At 44.9% G+C, this 15980-nt stretch overlaps 1 protein-coding gene across 2 annotated transcripts in view; it reads right to left on the bottom strand.

Annotated features, from left to right (window-relative positions):
* Window positions 1–43: 43 nt before the first annotated feature.
* Window positions 44–15980, bottom strand: part of crebbpb (CREB binding lysine acetyltransferase b) — a 42922-nt gene continuing 26985 nt past the window's right edge. Inside the window, exons 6-31 of one of the 2 annotated variants that reach the window (XM_029437174.1) lie at window positions 15822–15980; window positions 15596–15695; window positions 14895–15032; window positions 14653–14770; window positions 14292–14466; window positions 14097–14159; window positions 13695–13816; window positions 12977–13165; window positions 12127–12498; window positions 11331–11504; window positions 10904–11084; window positions 10573–10691; window positions 10217–10456; window positions 9287–9375; window positions 8258–8338; window positions 8048–8104; window positions 7859–7936; window positions 7656–7723; window positions 7363–7525; window positions 6883–7029; window positions 6666–6779; window positions 6391–6556; window positions 4985–5152; window positions 4586–4747; window positions 3611–3892; window positions 44–3494 (exon numbers count right to left, since the gene is read on the bottom strand). The exon at window positions 15822–15980 is cut by the window's right edge and continues 81 nt beyond it. In XM_029437174.1, the coding sequence (XP_029293034.1) occupies window positions 1035–3494; window positions 3611–3892; window positions 4586–4747; window positions 4985–5152; window positions 6391–6556; window positions 6666–6779; window positions 6883–7029; window positions 7363–7525; window positions 7656–7723; window positions 7859–7936; window positions 8048–8104; window positions 8258–8338; window positions 9287–9375; window positions 10217–10456; window positions 10573–10691; window positions 10904–11084; window positions 11331–11504; window positions 12127–12498; window positions 12977–13165; window positions 13695–13816; window positions 14097–14159; window positions 14292–14466; window positions 14653–14770; window positions 14895–15032; window positions 15596–15695; window positions 15822–15980 (6185 nt within the window). In that variant the 3' untranslated portion in view covers window positions 44–1034. The remainder of the gene's footprint in view (window positions 3495–3610; window positions 3893–4585; window positions 4748–4984; window positions 5153–6390; window positions 6557–6665; window positions 6780–6882; window positions 7030–7362; window positions 7526–7655; window positions 7724–7858; window positions 7937–8047; window positions 8105–8257; window positions 8339–9286; window positions 9376–10216; window positions 10457–10572; window positions 10692–10903; window positions 11085–11330; window positions 11505–12126; window positions 12499–12976; window positions 13166–13694; window positions 13817–14096; window positions 14160–14291; window positions 14467–14652; window positions 14771–14894; window positions 15033–15595; window positions 15696–15821) is intronic. The other variant, XM_029437175.1, reaches the window with a different exon arrangement.

Below are 15980 nucleotides of genomic sequence, written 5' to 3'. Positions count from 1 at the left end.
ACCACAACATAGTTCCCTCGAAACAGAAACATTCAAAGCTGAGTCTGTGGCACACAGGTTTATTTAACAATATGGTATATAAGTACGAAATGAGCCATTTGAACCAGTTTGTACAGTGATTTCATTCTTATTTTCTGCATATTTACAGTACTGTCTAGCTGCATGATTTACATTAGAGAACAGTTCATCATCAATTCAAGTTTAATGCAAGAGAGAAAATGATGCACAAAACTCTCTCTGAACACAAATCAGCAGTCAAACAAGTTATTTCCCACAACAGGCAAAAGAGGTTCAAATGAGAATTTCTTTTGACTGAGGGAGAGACAAAGCATTTTTTTTTAAACATTTGCAAGACAAATACTGGGCCCAGGCCAGTAAAAAGAACATTCCGGCACCTGTGAACATTAACAAGCTTCAATGCAGATTTGTCTTACACCTGCCTTTTGTGTTTGGGTGTGTGCAATAGTTCCTAGATCTATACAAATACGTTTATCTCCCATAGACTCTGCAAACAGGAAAGAAATTAAGGCTTTCCCAAAGGCAGTCCTTTTTGAAAAATGGCATATTATAATAAATTAGCCAGGAAGGAACAGAGGAACTGAGCAAGAGGTGAAACCTGGCAAAAAACTTCCCAGACAAATAATTTTACAGTCTTCTCAACACAAATACGATATTAATTTGCAAAGGTACAAAATAAAAAAAATTGAATAATAAAATGAAATATTTTTTGTTTTGAGAAGTTTTGTTAAAAAAGTCAATACCAGAGCATAACAAATGAAAAACAACTTAAAACAACACAAAGACCAGCGCAAATTCTTGCATGGCTAGTCTGAACCAAAAATATATTCTTTGTTGTCTTCTTTTAAATCACTCTCTGTGTTGGAAGAAAAAGCAGTCCCTTGGTTTAAGGAAAGTTCACAGTCTGTAGGCCTCGTATGACTCATTTGTTTGTATTTCTTTTAGCTTTTTACATCAGCAAGTACAAAAATGTCTCCGCTGAAAACAGAACAAGGCCTTTCTTCTGTCCCAAAATGCTACAATCCTTCAACAAATTTCTCCAGCGTGTCTCCCGTCGTGTCACCAACCATACCCATGTCATTACTCAACCCCCCTCTGTTTGGTGTGTTAAGTTGCGGGAGCATGGCACTCTGCTCAGGTGTTCCCATGTGTCCCTGCTCCATGGAGCCCGACATTGGGCCTCCAAGGCTGGGGTGCGGAGAGCTGGAGTGGAGGGCGCCGTGCTGAGGTGAGGGCTGGGGCTGTATCCGTTGGGAGGGACTGGAATGCGGGGTCTGCTGCGAAGGCGGACGGGGCGATTGCACTGGGGCTGGGGAGCGTACTTGGTTTCCCAGGGTGTTTGCCATTGTCTGGCCAGGTAAGTGAGCTCCTCCCTGGGCTTGAACTTGGAGCATGTGAGGTTGTGGACTCATCGAGTTAGCCTGTGCGGGAGAGCCCATCTGCTGCTTTAACATCTGCTGTTGCTGCTGAAGCATACGCTGCTGCAGGATGTTCTGCGGACCATCCATGCCCATGCCAGGTTGACCCATTTGAGACGTGGGAGGGAGCTGTCCCATGGGGCCCCCACCTCCTTGCATAGCCATTTGCTGCTGCATACGGAGCTGGGAGTAGCTTGCTGGCCCCGGCTGCTGCTGGGGGAACTGTCCGTGGCCCTGAGGCATGCCTCCCTGCTGCTGCGCCTGCTGCTGCGCTTGCTGCTGCGCTTGCTGCTGCTGCATTTGCTGCATCCTAAGCAGCTGCTGTCTGCGGTACATTTGGGGATTGCCGTTTTGAGCAGCGTTCATCATCTGGCCTTGGGGGCCCATGGTTGCCATACCCTGGGGTCCTACCTGCTGAGGAGGCTGCTGCTGAGGTGCCATCACTGGCCTCTGCACCTGGTTTGCCATGGCTGCCATGGCCTGCATTCCTGCCTGGGACCCAAGCATGGCCTGAGCCTGCTGCTGCTGCTGCTGCTGCTGCTGCTGCTGCTGCTGCTGTACCTGCTGCTGTACCTGCTGCTGTACCTGCTGCTGCTGTTGCTGCGGCTGGGTGGCCTGGTACTTGGCTGTCCTCTGTTTAATGAAAGCGGCCATGAGGTGGGGGTTAGACTTGAGGATGTTAAGGACCTGCTGTTGCTGCTGTGGGGAGCTGGGAGATTTGAGGGTGCGCAGTAACTCCTGCAGGGCACTCGGAGCAATGTTACCAGGTATTCCCCGTGGCATGTTTAGCTGCTGTGGCGTCATGCCCTGCTGTGACGGCCCCTGTGGAGGCATGACCCCAGGCATTTGGAGACCCTGTTGCTGGGGCATCATGGGCCTCTGCATGAGCTGGCCCTGCTGGGGCATGGGGGTTCCCTGAGCCTGCTGAGGGACCATGGATACCTGTTGAGGAGGGACCTGCGGCTGATGAACCTGGGGATTCTGCATGGGATTCTGCATTCCTGGCCACTGGCCTTGCTGCATGGCCTGCATGACCTGAGGGCCCCGTGGCCCTTGCATCATCTGCATTTGACCCTGCATGGGCCCCATCATTCGTGGGTGGTTCATGGGCATCCCATTCATAGGATAATTCTGCTGCTGCTGTTGCTGATGCTGCTGCTGCTGCTGCTGCTGCTGCTGCTGCTTCGCTTTGGCTACCATCTCGATCTGTCTGGCCACCTTTAGGGCTGCCAGCAGTGGCTGCTGTTGATGCTGCTGTTGCTGCTGCTGTTGCTGCTGCTGCTGTTGTTGTTGTTGCAGTTGCAACTGCTGCTGCTGTTGTGGTGGCTGAGGCTGTTGTTGGGGTGGCATGTTAGGCAGAGGTGACTGCTGCTGATGGAGAGGGGATGACTGAGGCCCTGGTTTGCCCTGCGGCACTGGTGTTGGGGGCTGGCTGCTGCGGCCGTTGTTGGGGAAGCTCTGGGCAATATTGGCAGGGTTTGGTGGTTGCTGTTGTTGTTGGGGCTGGTTGGGCATGGGCTGGGGCGTTTGGGGTGTGTTAGGCTGCTGCACAGAGTTGGGGGTGTCGGGGGCAGCTGAGGTAGGTGGAGATGGCATGGGCATACCCCTTCCAGCCATGGTGGCCATTCTGCGGCGCATCATTTGAGCCTGCTGGAGCCTGTGCTGCAGCTGCTGCTGACGGAGTTTGTGCTTGATGTTAAGACAGAAGGGAACAGGACACTTGTTCTCCTGACAGTGCTTGGCGTGATAACAACATAAAGCAATGAGCTGCTTGCACACAGGGCAGCCACCATTGGTCTTGCGCTTGCAGCCTTTGGTGTGTTGAACCACCCTCTTCATCTTCTGGCATGAAGGAAGCGAGCAGTTAGCATTGCGGCACTGGCAGGCATGGACCAGGGACTGGATGCAGCGCTGGATGCTGAGACGACGGCTCTCCTGGGGGCTCTTGGAGGCTTCTCCACCCGGACCGTTGCTGTCATCGTCTAGACCTAGACCCCACTTCACCATCTGGTGCTCGTGGCCCTTAGCGTTGTAGCAGTTGATGCATAGGTCATAGTCCTGATGACAAGGAAGGAGAACACATTACAGTTGTGTCAAGATTTACAATTGTATTCAAAACTGATAAAAAAAATAGAGATTTCCAAAAATATCAGTAAAATGCCATTATTCCCTACCTCACAGACGGTGCAGTGCCAGCGAGTCTCTACGTGGTGCTTGCACTCATTGCAGGTGTACACAAAGCGGTCCTGGCCTTGGTTGTGTAGCTCCACCAACATACACATCGTGCTCCATTTGCACCGTCTCAGTGAGCTGAACTCCCAGTGCTTGTCCCTGGCTAAAGTCAGAAAGGCATCACGGCCATCCATCAGGTCACAGGTCAACAGTGGGTCAGGGTCCATAATGGGTGGCAGGGTGTTAATGACTGGCCCGGCATGGAGGTGGATAACAAAAAACACCTGGTGGTAGAAAAGGAGGAGAAATGTGCTGTTAAGTTGTAAGGACAGTCAAAGTGTGGTGTGCTGTAACGAATTTCCAACTCTGTCCATCCTCAGTTAACATTGTGCTCTATAAAGCAGTTGCTTCTCCTGATCCTATTCCGTTTGATGACATAGTAAAATGTCTGCGAGGGTTAGAATTGTGGCGACAAGAGCAAGTTTAGAAACATTTTTAAGAAGATCTTACAGCTCCTTCCCCTCTAGCTCTAATGTTACCCACTTTAGCTCTGAACATTTCGTCCAATACACACCCATTATAAAATCTGAAAATGTCTGAAAATGTTCGTGAAACCTTTGACCTGTGATAATTCAAAAAGTGTAAAGATATCAAAAGCTGACAAGTTTAATAGTTCAGTCTTGTAAGCCTTTTAAAGTTTAAATTAAGTCTATAGCTGACAGTATTGTGGAGTATCTGCACTGCTCTCTAAAGCAACGGTCCGGTTGTGTGCTGGTGTACTTACGTACCTATAAGATGTACAGTAATGAGAAAGAACCTATTTTGTGCAATTATCACGCATGTAAACCACCCGCTTGGCTTAAAAAAGGTATAAATTGTTAAAAACACATTAGTTGACGCAATGTTGCATGAAATGGCATTTCTAATTATGAGGAATGGATTGCAAAAAACATGTTATAGTTGTTAGGGTTTCCCACCTCCTTGTGTTTCTCCATCGTGGCGTAGAGTTTCTGAGACAGGTCATTGGCTACATTCGGCATCCCAGGCTTTTTCTTATTGGCTCGGCTGACGCTGCTCTTGTTTTTGTTGGTTTTTTTGTTGTTCTTCTTTTTGGCATTCTTGCTGTCAGCTGGGACTCCCTTGAAAAAGATGAACATGGACGTTCAGAGAGATTGCACAACAGACAAGATGAGGTTATGCAATTAAGCTGAGTGGTTATACATTGCCCAAATGACTGCTGAAAGCTTTCAAATAACGAGGACTTGAGGATGATAAAATCTGGGGTGAAAAAGAGGCCGAAGCACCAGGCTGTTGATTTTGGCACAAGATCGTTCCTTTTGTAGAATCCATTAAATTCACCTATCCATCTAACTCACCTCTGTCGTCTCCGTGGAGGCCGTGTTCTCCTCCTTCTTCCTCTCTTCCTCCTCCTGCTCCAGCTCCTTGATGCTCTCCTCCAATACATTAGGCCAAAAGTCACCCTCAAAGTAGGGCAGTTCATTGGCAGTGGTCAGCCGGTCATCTGTTGCCTGTTTGAAGATGTCCTGAACACAGACACGAAAGACTTCCATCAGGCAAGATAGTAACACAACTCTTAAACGAGAATGTCGAAAAATGTCAAGTCCTCCTGGAACATACTGCAAACATTTGCTTAAATGATTCGACTATATAATGTCTTAGGATTGTAGTTTTCATTCTCTCTTTTTTTTCTTTTGTTGCAATAATCGATACAAAACACAAGGGAGAGCCCCCATGTACTGCACCCTTCTGGACTGGACACAGTGGCATGCTGAGAACTACTATTTGTCTCGTCAGCAGAGACAGAAAGGATTATTCAACGCATATTATTGCTCTGGTTTAGAAAAAGACCAAATGACGATATTAGTATTGGAATATTTAACACAGTGGATATCAGTGTGTCTATTAAAGAAGTTTCGACTTTCCTTTATATACTTTAAATGTACAAGTTCAACCCATTGGGCCGTCCACATCACAAACGAACGACGTTTAAAAGATCGCTCTATAACGGCAGCGGCGACCGTTATGGTTGGGATTACTTTCAGAGCGCTGACAGCCAATCAAATCCATCCGAATACGAAGGTATATTTGTTCATCACTGGAGGGTGGATTAATAAAATGGTCTTTGAACATATTTTCTATCAACAATAAAGTGTACTTATGGAAATAAGGAGCATCTCTCTCCCTCTGTGGTATTGAAAGACACACGCAATTTTACTTTTCAACCGTTTTCTTATTATTCATATCATCGTCTTAATTTCCTTATCTGCAAATCGTATAGCAGTAACAGGTCAACAATATCCATTTTTGGGGCCGTGACACATGTGGAACCTGTGCAGCACGTGATAGGCGCCACCGTTTACAGAACGTTATTGTATATGTATTTGTAGTTATCGTTATAATAACTTATAACGTTAGAATTATCGCTCTTGTTGTGGACAGCACTCAACTCTAACCACCATCTCTCCATGAGAGAATCCTGGTACAACACGATCATATGAAGTGACAGTAAACAAAGATACAAAATGACTGTCTACACACGTCAGCTCGACTCTAGAGAATGCTCTTTAGTTCATTAGTTTTTTTATTTAAAAAGAATGAATCAAATCTTTACGGTACAATGGAATGGCATCTGACTGACGCCCAATCACAACAGACACCCTGTACAGTTAAAAACGGTGGAAAAATTGTAGATTAAACTGAGAAAGTCTTGAGAGCATCCCACTTAAGACACAACGACGTAACGATGTGATCATTTTCTGACCTTGTAATCGTGTAGGATCCTCTCAGCGAAAGCCTTGTCCAGCATCTTCCTGTACCACTCTTGGAGCCTCTTAGGCTTTGGGATCTTCTGGTCAGCAGGGTGGCAGTGAAAAATGTAGTCATCTCCTTCACTGGGTGGGCAGGCCCAGATGTGACCCATCACATACCTGAGGGGGGGGGGGGGGGAAAGAGTCATCAGCCACTTGCACTTGAATGATACATACAGTATTGCATGTGTGTGAAACACTACGCTGAGCAAAGTTACTCTTAACCTACCCCAGTTTCTTCACATACTCCAGGTAGCCTATCAAGATCTCATGGTACACTGCAGTCCTGAGCGCACGTGGTCTGAAGAAGTGAATACTGTCCAGGTATGATATGTAAACCCGTCTGAAAAGCAAATATGGAGAATTTAAACAAAGAGCAAGACACACAAAATGTCAAAGTAAACTGAGAAAAGCTGCATGCATTATTATGTTTTCTATAGTTTCACCTGGTATTTGGAAAGGGGCACTCTGAGCCGTACTCCTGGACATGCATGCCAAAGAAACAAACGTCCACTCCGTCTATCTCCTCAAATGCAAAAAGTGCTTTGGTTCTGTAAGGGAAGGTCTCCACCATCTCGCCTGAGTCCACAAACCTGTGGAAATAAAGAAGCATAAGTAAAGTTACAGTTGTTTTTAGAAGAACACTGAAGAAGCGAGCTCTACTGATGTCTTTCACTTCCTTCTTTTGTCGCTACTTTAGTTTAAATATCCCTTCACACATATCAAATACACACAATAATCAATGAGCAGACTTTCTTAAAAAGGGTTCGAATCATCCCTCACTTCTCTCCTGGTTTGTTTTTCAGATGAGAAAAGTTTTTAAGGGAGGTATGCAGTGTAGTTTCCAGCTGGGCATACATTTAGAAAGCAGCCATACAATAAAACCATGTTACTCCACATTCAACACGTGTTTTTTCAAACCTTACCTAGACTTCATTCCAGGCTTAATCTCCACATTTTTGTCAGAGCTGGCCACCACTCGCACAAACACCTCACCAGCTTCTGGGTGGTTCTGCCTTTTCAAGTACTTATTCACTCTGTCCTCGATGTACGTCCCCAACCGGGTCGACTGCAACCCTTTGCAAAGACCAGCGCAAACACAAAAAACAAAATGCGTTTAATATCAATTCAAGGGGCTTTTTTTGTGATCAAAATAAAAAAGGAACATTTTAAAATCATGTGAAATGTTAATGCCGTTTTACTATTAAATTATACTTACTTCTGGCTGAAAACTTGTTCTCCTTTCTTGTTTTGCCAGACTTCTTCAGACAGTTGTCACAGATAAAGCTAGAAGAAGAAAGAAACTGAAGTTTAGAGTCAACTTACAGTAACGGCGGCAAATACAAATTGCTAGTAAGAAGTAGTAAGAGTTCTGTTAAGGTCAAACATGGATAGTTGTCCAGCAGCCATGGAGAGACTTACCCTGATGGCCAAATGACATCGTAGTGCAGCACGCAGATCTGATGCATCTTTCGTCCACAGTCTTTACATTCGACAAACCTGGCAAGGACAAAAAATATATATTTTTCTGTGCTTTCCTTGCAAATAGTAGTAACGAAGAATCGCTGCCACGACATAAGTGAGAGTCAATACTGTCCAGAAAGTACTCACGGTTCAGGGTCCAACATGTCATTTTTCTTCTTTTCAAACTGCTCTTTTGATATCATGCTGCGCCAAAAAGAGATAAAAAGACAACCAAGTTCATGTTGGCTCTTGAGATGGAAACTCCTCTACAAAAGAATAAAGTCGAGAGAAAACAGCCTGATAATCTCGCAAGATGATCATCAGGTGGTGTTTGGCCACCCGGGCCTGGTAACTTACGTCTGTGGCTGTGCGGGGTCGTCCCCCAGGGTCACACTGTTGCCCTGGATCTCGTTGAAGCACTTCTCACAGAAGTGATACCTGTCGGCAATAAGGCCATATTTGGGTGAACTGCAGCCAGCACACACACAGTAGCAGCACAGGCAAACCGGCGTACATGTGGCAGAATGCAGAGTAAACGCACGCGGCAACAACCGAGGACAGAGCATGGGCAGCGGACAGGTGAGACACATACACACATACACACAGGGACATGTTAGTGACAGATGAAATGATCATGATCCAGCCACTCTCATTCAAACTGGAACAGAAACGGGGGGGGGGAAACGTGCTAAAATATGTATAAAAAAGGTAAATGAATGTCAACAACAAATGAATGTTCGGACAGAAACTACTGTATCTCAACACTACATCTATCTAACTGCATGCTGGAATATTAAAAAAAATCACCGTATCACTGCAATCATCTATAAAGATAAGCAACATGCATTATGAGTGGATGAAGGAAAGATAGGGTCATGCCGCGGCAGACGGGGTGAGTGATATGTGCGAGTCTGGCAGGAAAGGGTTCGGATTGTCAAAATGTTGTTCAAATGATAAAAACTCTGCTCAGAACTTCTTTGACAATATAAGAAATCCATTAATAAACTTTGTGAATCTAAGTTGGTGAACCTCACAGCATTTAGTAGCGAGTGTCTGCAATAATTGAATGGTGTTGCATTGGAATGATAAGAGGTGCAGAAGCAGATTCTGCACAGCAGGGGGAGCTTCGGTGCTGGCTCTTGGGCACAACAGACATGAGGACAACGCAGGGCCAGAATATGTACATTCTGCTTGGCCACAGTATACAACTCTGTGGCGTCTGAGACACCCCTACAAAAGGAAAGGTCATGTGAATAACGTCCTCTCAGCGTTGTTGACTGGTATGGCTGGCTATGGTGTGGCCATCTTTGAGGATGAAGCTGCTCACCTCTTTATAACCCCTCCTTCACCTCTCTACCCCTCAGCAGAGTCGGCAAACTATTTTACCTGTTCTGGTAGCTGAAGTAGGTGCCGTCCCGGGAAATGGTACACAACTGTTTGCCATAGCAACACAGCGTTTGGGGTGAGAACTCGTACTGTGGAAGAAAAGAAAAAAAATCAGAGAAACAAATTAACAAGCCGTGTCATTGTTACACACAGGTTGCACTCAAGTCAACATATACACACACATAAAGGTAAAGATAATGTGAACTGACATGTTAAATATAGCAGGGTTTCCATTATTGAAAAAGATTATGCTTTTGGGATAATAATGGGATATTATCTGTGTGTATTGGACTTAAAAACAATTGATCGGCAGGCCATGTAAAGATCATCGATGCATATAGATTTATAATATTTTAAATTTGCAGAGCGGCTGCTGCAACACTATGCTTCCACTATAATCAATGAGCGGTGTGAGAGCTGCGTGTGAGAGCAGCGTGTGAGTGGTCACGGAGATCCGCACTACAATCAGCCCCGTCTTCTATTTATATTTTCGACGCGGGCTGTTAACACAGAAATGGGCCATAATGTATCAAGCAGTTTATTAACTACCGATATACAGGATATGACATCTTGCAGTTTGGCTTTGAGAGTGTCAGTCGGCTTTTATTTTGCCAGTACCGGCTGGCGGTTGCTTAGTGGCTTTATCCCTTACATAGCTGTAGATGTTTACCAACTCATATTACACAAATTCGGTGAAAATGTTCCAACGGCACTGTGCTGGGACACCATCCCGCGCAATCCCAAAACACAAGCTCACCGTCTTGTTTTGCCTGTGACCCGCCATAAGTGCGCAGCATGTGTAGCCAGTAAAAAGATACATTCTACGGCACATCCGCTCCGCTAACGTTCCTCATCCGTTACGCCTGCAATGCTGCTAAAGCGGACATTTAAATATGTTGGACTTCAGCAGATGTTCCCGTATCATCTCACCTTCCTGCCGCAGCAGTAGCCCAGGCCCTGCATGACGGGATCGATCTCCGCTTCGAACACTTCTGCCAGTTTAGTGCAGTATTTGTAGACACGGGAGGTCTTGCGGTTGTACAACCAGGCATTGCTGAACATGAGCCACACGTCGTCCACATACTGCCACGGTTCCTGGAACTGACCCGTATCCAACTTGCGCTTGATGGTGGATAAGTCAATGGGAGTCTTCACAATGTCATAGTAGTCCTGTGCAGCAGGGGAGACACATTTGGAGGAATGAGCGGATCGTGCTTAACAGTTTTTTCTGTGGGTCTCGTAACACAGGAATTATTGTACGCGTGTGTATAATTGTGGACACTCACAGGGATGCCCAGTAGCATGGGGTCTACAGGTTGTCTGAAGGGCAGTGACTCTGGGTCTTGCCTGTAGAGGGCCTCAAGTGTTGGCATTAGGGCTTGTCTCAGCTCCTCCGGCTTGAAAACTAGACAGACAATAATAATGTTATAAGACACCAGAAGACAAACAACATGAGAGTCTGCAAATAAATACAAGATTTTACTTCGAAGACTAAGAGGGAGCAGCCCTAATGAATAGAACATATTTCCTTGATATTGCAATGCATTCAAATCTTTGGATCACAAAATATGTTGTCGTTACACACTTAGTATATACCAATGAGATCTGTGTTCTTACTTTTCTTGCGGTTCTGAGTGCTGGAGGCGGTTGATGTGCCGTTGGCCCCACTTTCCTCCTCTTCTTTGGGTTCCGTCTTTATCTCCGGCTTCTTTTCCTCAGTTTCCATTGGTTCCTGCTTTGGCTCAGCTGCATCTGGCTCCTCCTTCTTCACCAGCGAGGGTTTGGTATCATCGTCCTGCTATATGAACACAACCATGGTTAACCAGCAGTCCTACAGTGATGAGTCAGGAAACAATCAAGTATTTAATGCATTTCAGACCCACGGGTCAAATAAAAATTTTTTTGGACATGACATTTGAGCCGGATGGATGCGGTGGACTGAGTTTGTAACAACACGGGACCAAAAAGCAAATGGCTTTGAGTCTGATTAGACATAAGTGTGCTTCTTTTTGTCACTAAATTGTCTTGTAAATCATGAACATACCTCCATTTTTACATCTGGCTGCTTCTTTCCAGAGTTGCTGTCCTCTTCCTCCTCTTTTACTTCAGGTTTGGCTTCAGTGCTGCTCATGTCCGGCAGGGCCTTCTGGGAGCTCAGCTCAGCCACAGAGGCTGGGGTGGGCACCCTGTTATCTATACTCGCTGCTGCCTGGGACAACTTTAAAGGAGAAAAGGAAAAGACATTCTGATCACAATGCTGATCATTCATAAATCAAGTCAAGTTGACTGTCAGTGACTCTCTGAACAAAATTGTGACACATCATTTCTCTTTAATATTCCTTTAAAAATTGTTTGGTCAGACCGGTCAGCTTGAACAGGAGCTGGCAAAGGTGTAAGCTATAGTTCATCTTCAGTAAGAACCAGATTTTTCTTCTCAAAGTCGATATCGATAAGATAACCGATAATTTCCCATTTTTGTATTTAAAAAAAAGAAGTTCATAACGTGTAGTTTATGCACACCTGAGGATAAGAAAGCTTCAGATGTAGTAAGCGAAGATGGATGATTTAATATTACATAGCTCTGATCTAACCAAATCACTATTGTTAACAAAACACAAAAAAACACTTCAAATGTTAATTTATGTTTTCTAGTAAAAGGACATCAAAAAACTTGTGTAGTTTTCTGAAACTGTGGAAAACGTCCACACCAGCGACAACATCTCTAGTCTGCGCTTTTTCTTCTTCTCTGTGTTTAAGCATTTTGTCTTTGTACTATTGGCCAATTATTTATCTGCTAAAATTTCATTATCAGAATAATATAGTAGGAACCAGCATCTCACCGGTGTGCTAGGGTGCTGTGCCTGCACTGAGGTGGGCTGCTGCTTCTGGCTGGGGGGATCAGTCTGAGGCTGCAGGGGCGTAAGCGGCTGGGAGGGGTCAGGTGTGCCCTTGGCTGAGGGGGGGCCATGGAGGCTACTGGGTATGTGAGTTGGGGTGGAAGAGGGCCCACCCGTGGAGCCGGGGGTAGAGGGCTGCAGTGGGACCTGGGCCTGTGCAGAAGCGTGGTGCTGCTGAAGCTGCTTCTGATGAGGCTGCAGGCTGGCTGAGGCATTGGGTGGAGGGGTGGGGCCCAGGGTGGGCGGGGCTGCAGGGCCACAGGGCGAGCCAAGGGATCCCAGGGCATTCAGAGGGAGGTTAGAGTTCTGTGGCTGCTGCAACAAAGAGAGATGCGAAGTTAGCATACCAATACACACCAGTCATACTAGGGCTGCAAACTATCAATTATTTTCAATTAATCTGCAGATTATTCTCTCGACTGGTCAATTATAATCTTTTGATCTATAAAATGTCAGAAAATAGTGAAAAATGTCCATCCAACTTTCTCAAAGTCCAAAGTGAGGTCATAAATGTCTTGTATTTTCAGTCCAAAACCTAAAAATATTCATTTATCGAAGATATAAAACAAAGAAAAGCAGGAAATCTCCATATTTGAGAGGCTCGAAAATGACTTTTAACAGTTAATCGATTTTGAAAAAAGTTGACGATTCTTTTTGTGACTATCGACTAATCGATAAGTTGGCTAATTGTTGCAGCTCTAATTTAATACAGCAGCCAACATGGCGGCACTCATAAGGCCGCACTCAAACAGAAAAAAGCAAGGAGCATATAGCACAGCACAAGTCTCCTCACCTGTGTGACAGCAGCCTGCGTTATGGGCTGGCCCAAGCTTACATTCACATTCATTGCTCCACCTGCAGTGGCAGTGAACTGGCCCTGTGACAGGAACTGGCCCTGGTTGGCTGGCTGAGCGACCATGTTGTTAGCATGACTACCCATCATTCCTTGAGTCTGAGGCATCCTTGACGGGGACATACCCATCTGTAAAAGAGAAGAGTAATGAAACAGATAAAATCATTATGGCAGCAGGCTTCTAGTATTCAATGACTGCCAAGTAAAATAAAGCAAATGGAATGCAGCATGCTACCGCTACAATAGTCTTCTAAAGGCTCTTACAACTAAATGTGTGGAATCAAAACACAGCATGGCAACAGATCTAAAGCCAGGAAGGAACATTTAATAGCTGTAAGCCTGAACTCAGGCTCTGCCATGTTTTCATTACAAATTACTCATTGAAAGCCAAGCGGCTGGTATATAATTGGATAGTGCAACAAATTCCATATTGATACTGAATTTGAACAATCAGTCAAAGAGTGTGAGACATTTCACAGACAAGAGTAGCGAAAAATGGAGGGAAGAGCCAAAGAATGCAGTAAGATCTGAATTGGGAACAAAACTGGAAAATGGTTCCAATACAAGCAAGTTCAAGATGAGTAACTGACAGAGACACAACTGTTCAAAAGAGAGAGAAGTAAAAAGAATATTTAAAAAGCAGGGAGAAAGCTCTAACCGCTGGGACAGAGCTCATGTTCATCTGCTGTGGATGGTTCATGGGAGAGGGAGCACGTGCTCCCATGGGTGCCTGAGACATCTGCGCATTCTGCATTGCCATTGGGTTAAACTGATTGATTCCTGTGGGAACAGATACACACACACACACACACACACACACACACACACACACACAATTATATACTTGTGAGTTAGTCATTTAATATTCCATGTCCTACTGGACTAGCAGAAACACTTAACAAATCAGTTGTGCGCACAGGAAACTAAAACTCACTTCAGTGTTTCAATGCTCACCAATTTTCTACATAACATTTAAACATCAATACTTAGGAAGATTAGCAATTTAGATTAGCTTTTCTCTGCAAAACGTCTGCTATGAAAGCAAAGAGCTAACACGTACCTTGGGGCACCTGCATACGGTTCATTAACTGATTTGGCATGTTGGGCATAGGCACAGGTCCATCTGAGAAAAGCAGGATAAAGCAGTGTTCAATTATACGTATACGCAGAATAGTTCGAAGAAAACAACATTCAAAACCCTTTAAGTGTCTTCCCCTTTAGTATCACCCAGAGTGTAGAGAGTTTGGCTACTAACTAGGAGATCGGACGGCCTGTCCTGGGCCCATGGTGTTGGGCTGAGCCATCCCAGGTTGCTGAGGCCCAGCTGTTCCCACCATGCCGGGCTGTTTCTGGAGTCGCGAGCGCCTCTTCTCCTCCAACTCTTTCTGGATTTTGTAGATTTTCTCTGCCAGGAAGTGGTAATACTCATCCTAGTGTGAGAACGAGAAGAAAGAAAACGCAAACAGACATTTTAAAAATAATTATAAATTGTATTTACTGGTCTCTGGTTCAGGTTAGAATGATCTGCTCTCAGGAGAAAAGCCTTAGGATTAAAATAAGTAAATAATTCAGCGAAGATGACGAGTAAAAACAGAAGTGCGTATTATATTAGTTACCCTGCTGTTAGCCGACTCGTACATGTCACCTTCAACTTTGCGTGCGTACGCCACCAGGTTCTCCATTCGCCGGTCCTTCAGTGCTGCGGGGTCTGGGGTGGGGAATATGGCTTGTACACTGACGAGACACAGCAGAGAAATACAAAACTCAGCAACAACCTGGAGCACCAAGTTCTATTCTGTTGTCATATGACAGAACTTAAGTATTTAGAATACATCCGTTTCACTTTTTTTGGACTTACAGTTTGTGCACCAGGTGGGTGCGCAGGTCCTGAGTGACGTGTTCATGCCAGGACTTCCTTATCCCCGAAGAAGAGAGAGGGGTGGCAGTGGGCAGGTTTCCCATGCCTCCCACTACTGACCCGTCTGGCATCAGCTGACTAAAGGACAGAGAGAGAAAGAAACTATTACTTACAAAATGATAATTAATTGATAATTCCATACATTGCCAATACAATGTGAACATCATTTGTAGTTTAAATATTATTGTCCTCACAAGATACATTTTAAAATTATATTTAAAAAGAACCCAAAGGAAGGAGTACAGATGAGATCATGGAGGACGAAACTAAATAAGAAGCCTTAAAACTAGAGCTGAAAGGATTAGTGGATTAATCAATCAGTCGATCGACAAAAATATAATACTATATTGATTATTATCATTTGAGTCATGGTTTTTGTTATTTGTCAGACTTTTCTGATTTTCCTTTACATGTTATTTTTATCTATATAGTTTTGGATATTTGGACATTTCATAGACTTGACGATTATCGATTTATTGAAAGAATGATCGTCAGATTAAAGCGACAGTAACCGGTAGTTTCAGCCCTACATAGACCTTATTATCCTTACCTGTATATGAATACATCGTCAGCTACATCACATAATAAAATGCCAGCAAGGCTCTTGTTTTGTGTGACATATTAAGGACGAGAATGCTCACTTGTTGAGTGAGGATGGTAGAGAGGAGTCGGAGTGCATGCCAGCCTGGTCTGAAGAGGGGACACCCATGCCTCCTGCCATCTGGTTCATCTGATTAGTGCCTGATAAACACACGTTGTGATTTACAAGAGTTTGCAAGGAAATGGTCTAGCAACAGATTTATAGTATTGTTATCATTTGCACATAATCCTCTAAAATGAAGCAGTGAAGTCTCATCTATCCCGTACCTAGTGGGTTCAGATTTCGCAGCTGTTGGTGCTGGGAACCCGGGACGTTCTGCTGAGTGGGTCCCTGTCCCTGGGAAGGGGACTGGTTCCCATACGGCAGGCCAAGGGCAGCATAGGCCCGCTGCATGGAGCTGGGGTCAATGTGTGTGGCAGCGCTGT

This window comes from Cottoperca gobio, chromosome 8 (genome assembly GCF_900634415.1).
Source record: "Cottoperca gobio chromosome 8, fCotGob3.1, whole genome shotgun sequence".
Lineage (NCBI taxonomy): Eukaryota > Metazoa > Chordata > Actinopteri > Perciformes > Bovichtidae > Cottoperca > Cottoperca gobio.
The sequence above is the reverse complement of the archived record's forward strand: the minus strand, read 5'-3'. Positions and strand labels throughout refer to the sequence as shown.